At 48.6% G+C, this 212-nt stretch overlaps 1 protein-coding gene across 1 annotated transcript in view; it reads left to right on the top strand.

Moving 5' to 3' along the window:
• Window positions 1-31, top strand: part of LOC111867890 (putative protein TPRXL) — a gene marked incomplete at both ends in the record, with an annotated part of 927 nt that extends 896 nt beyond the window's left edge. Inside the window, 1 exon segment of the mRNA XM_023858101.1 lies at window positions 9-31. Within this exon segment, the coding sequence (XP_023713869.1) occupies window positions 9-31 (23 nt within the window).
• Window positions 32-212: the final 181 nt, after the last annotated feature.

The following is a 212-nucleotide window of genomic DNA, read 5'->3' as shown; positions in this document are numbered from 1 at the left end:
GTCATCGCCATCATCATCGTCATCGTCATCATCATCATCATCATCGTCATCGTCATCTTCATCGTCATCGTCATCGTCATCGCCATCGTCATCATCATCATCATCATCGTCATCGTCATCATCTTCGTTATCGTCATCGTCATTGTCATCGTCATCGTCTTCGTCATCGTATTCGTCATCGTCATCGCCATCGCCCTCGCCATCGCCATCGC

The sequence above is a fragment of the Cryptotermes secundus genome, unplaced genomic scaffold, assembly GCF_002891405.2.
Source record: "Cryptotermes secundus unplaced genomic scaffold, Csec_1.0 scaffold6494, whole genome shotgun sequence".
Taxonomy (NCBI): Eukaryota; Metazoa; Arthropoda; class Insecta; order Blattodea; family Kalotermitidae; genus Cryptotermes; species Cryptotermes secundus.
The sequence above is the reverse complement of the archived record's forward strand: the minus strand, read 5'-3'. Positions and strand labels throughout refer to the sequence as shown.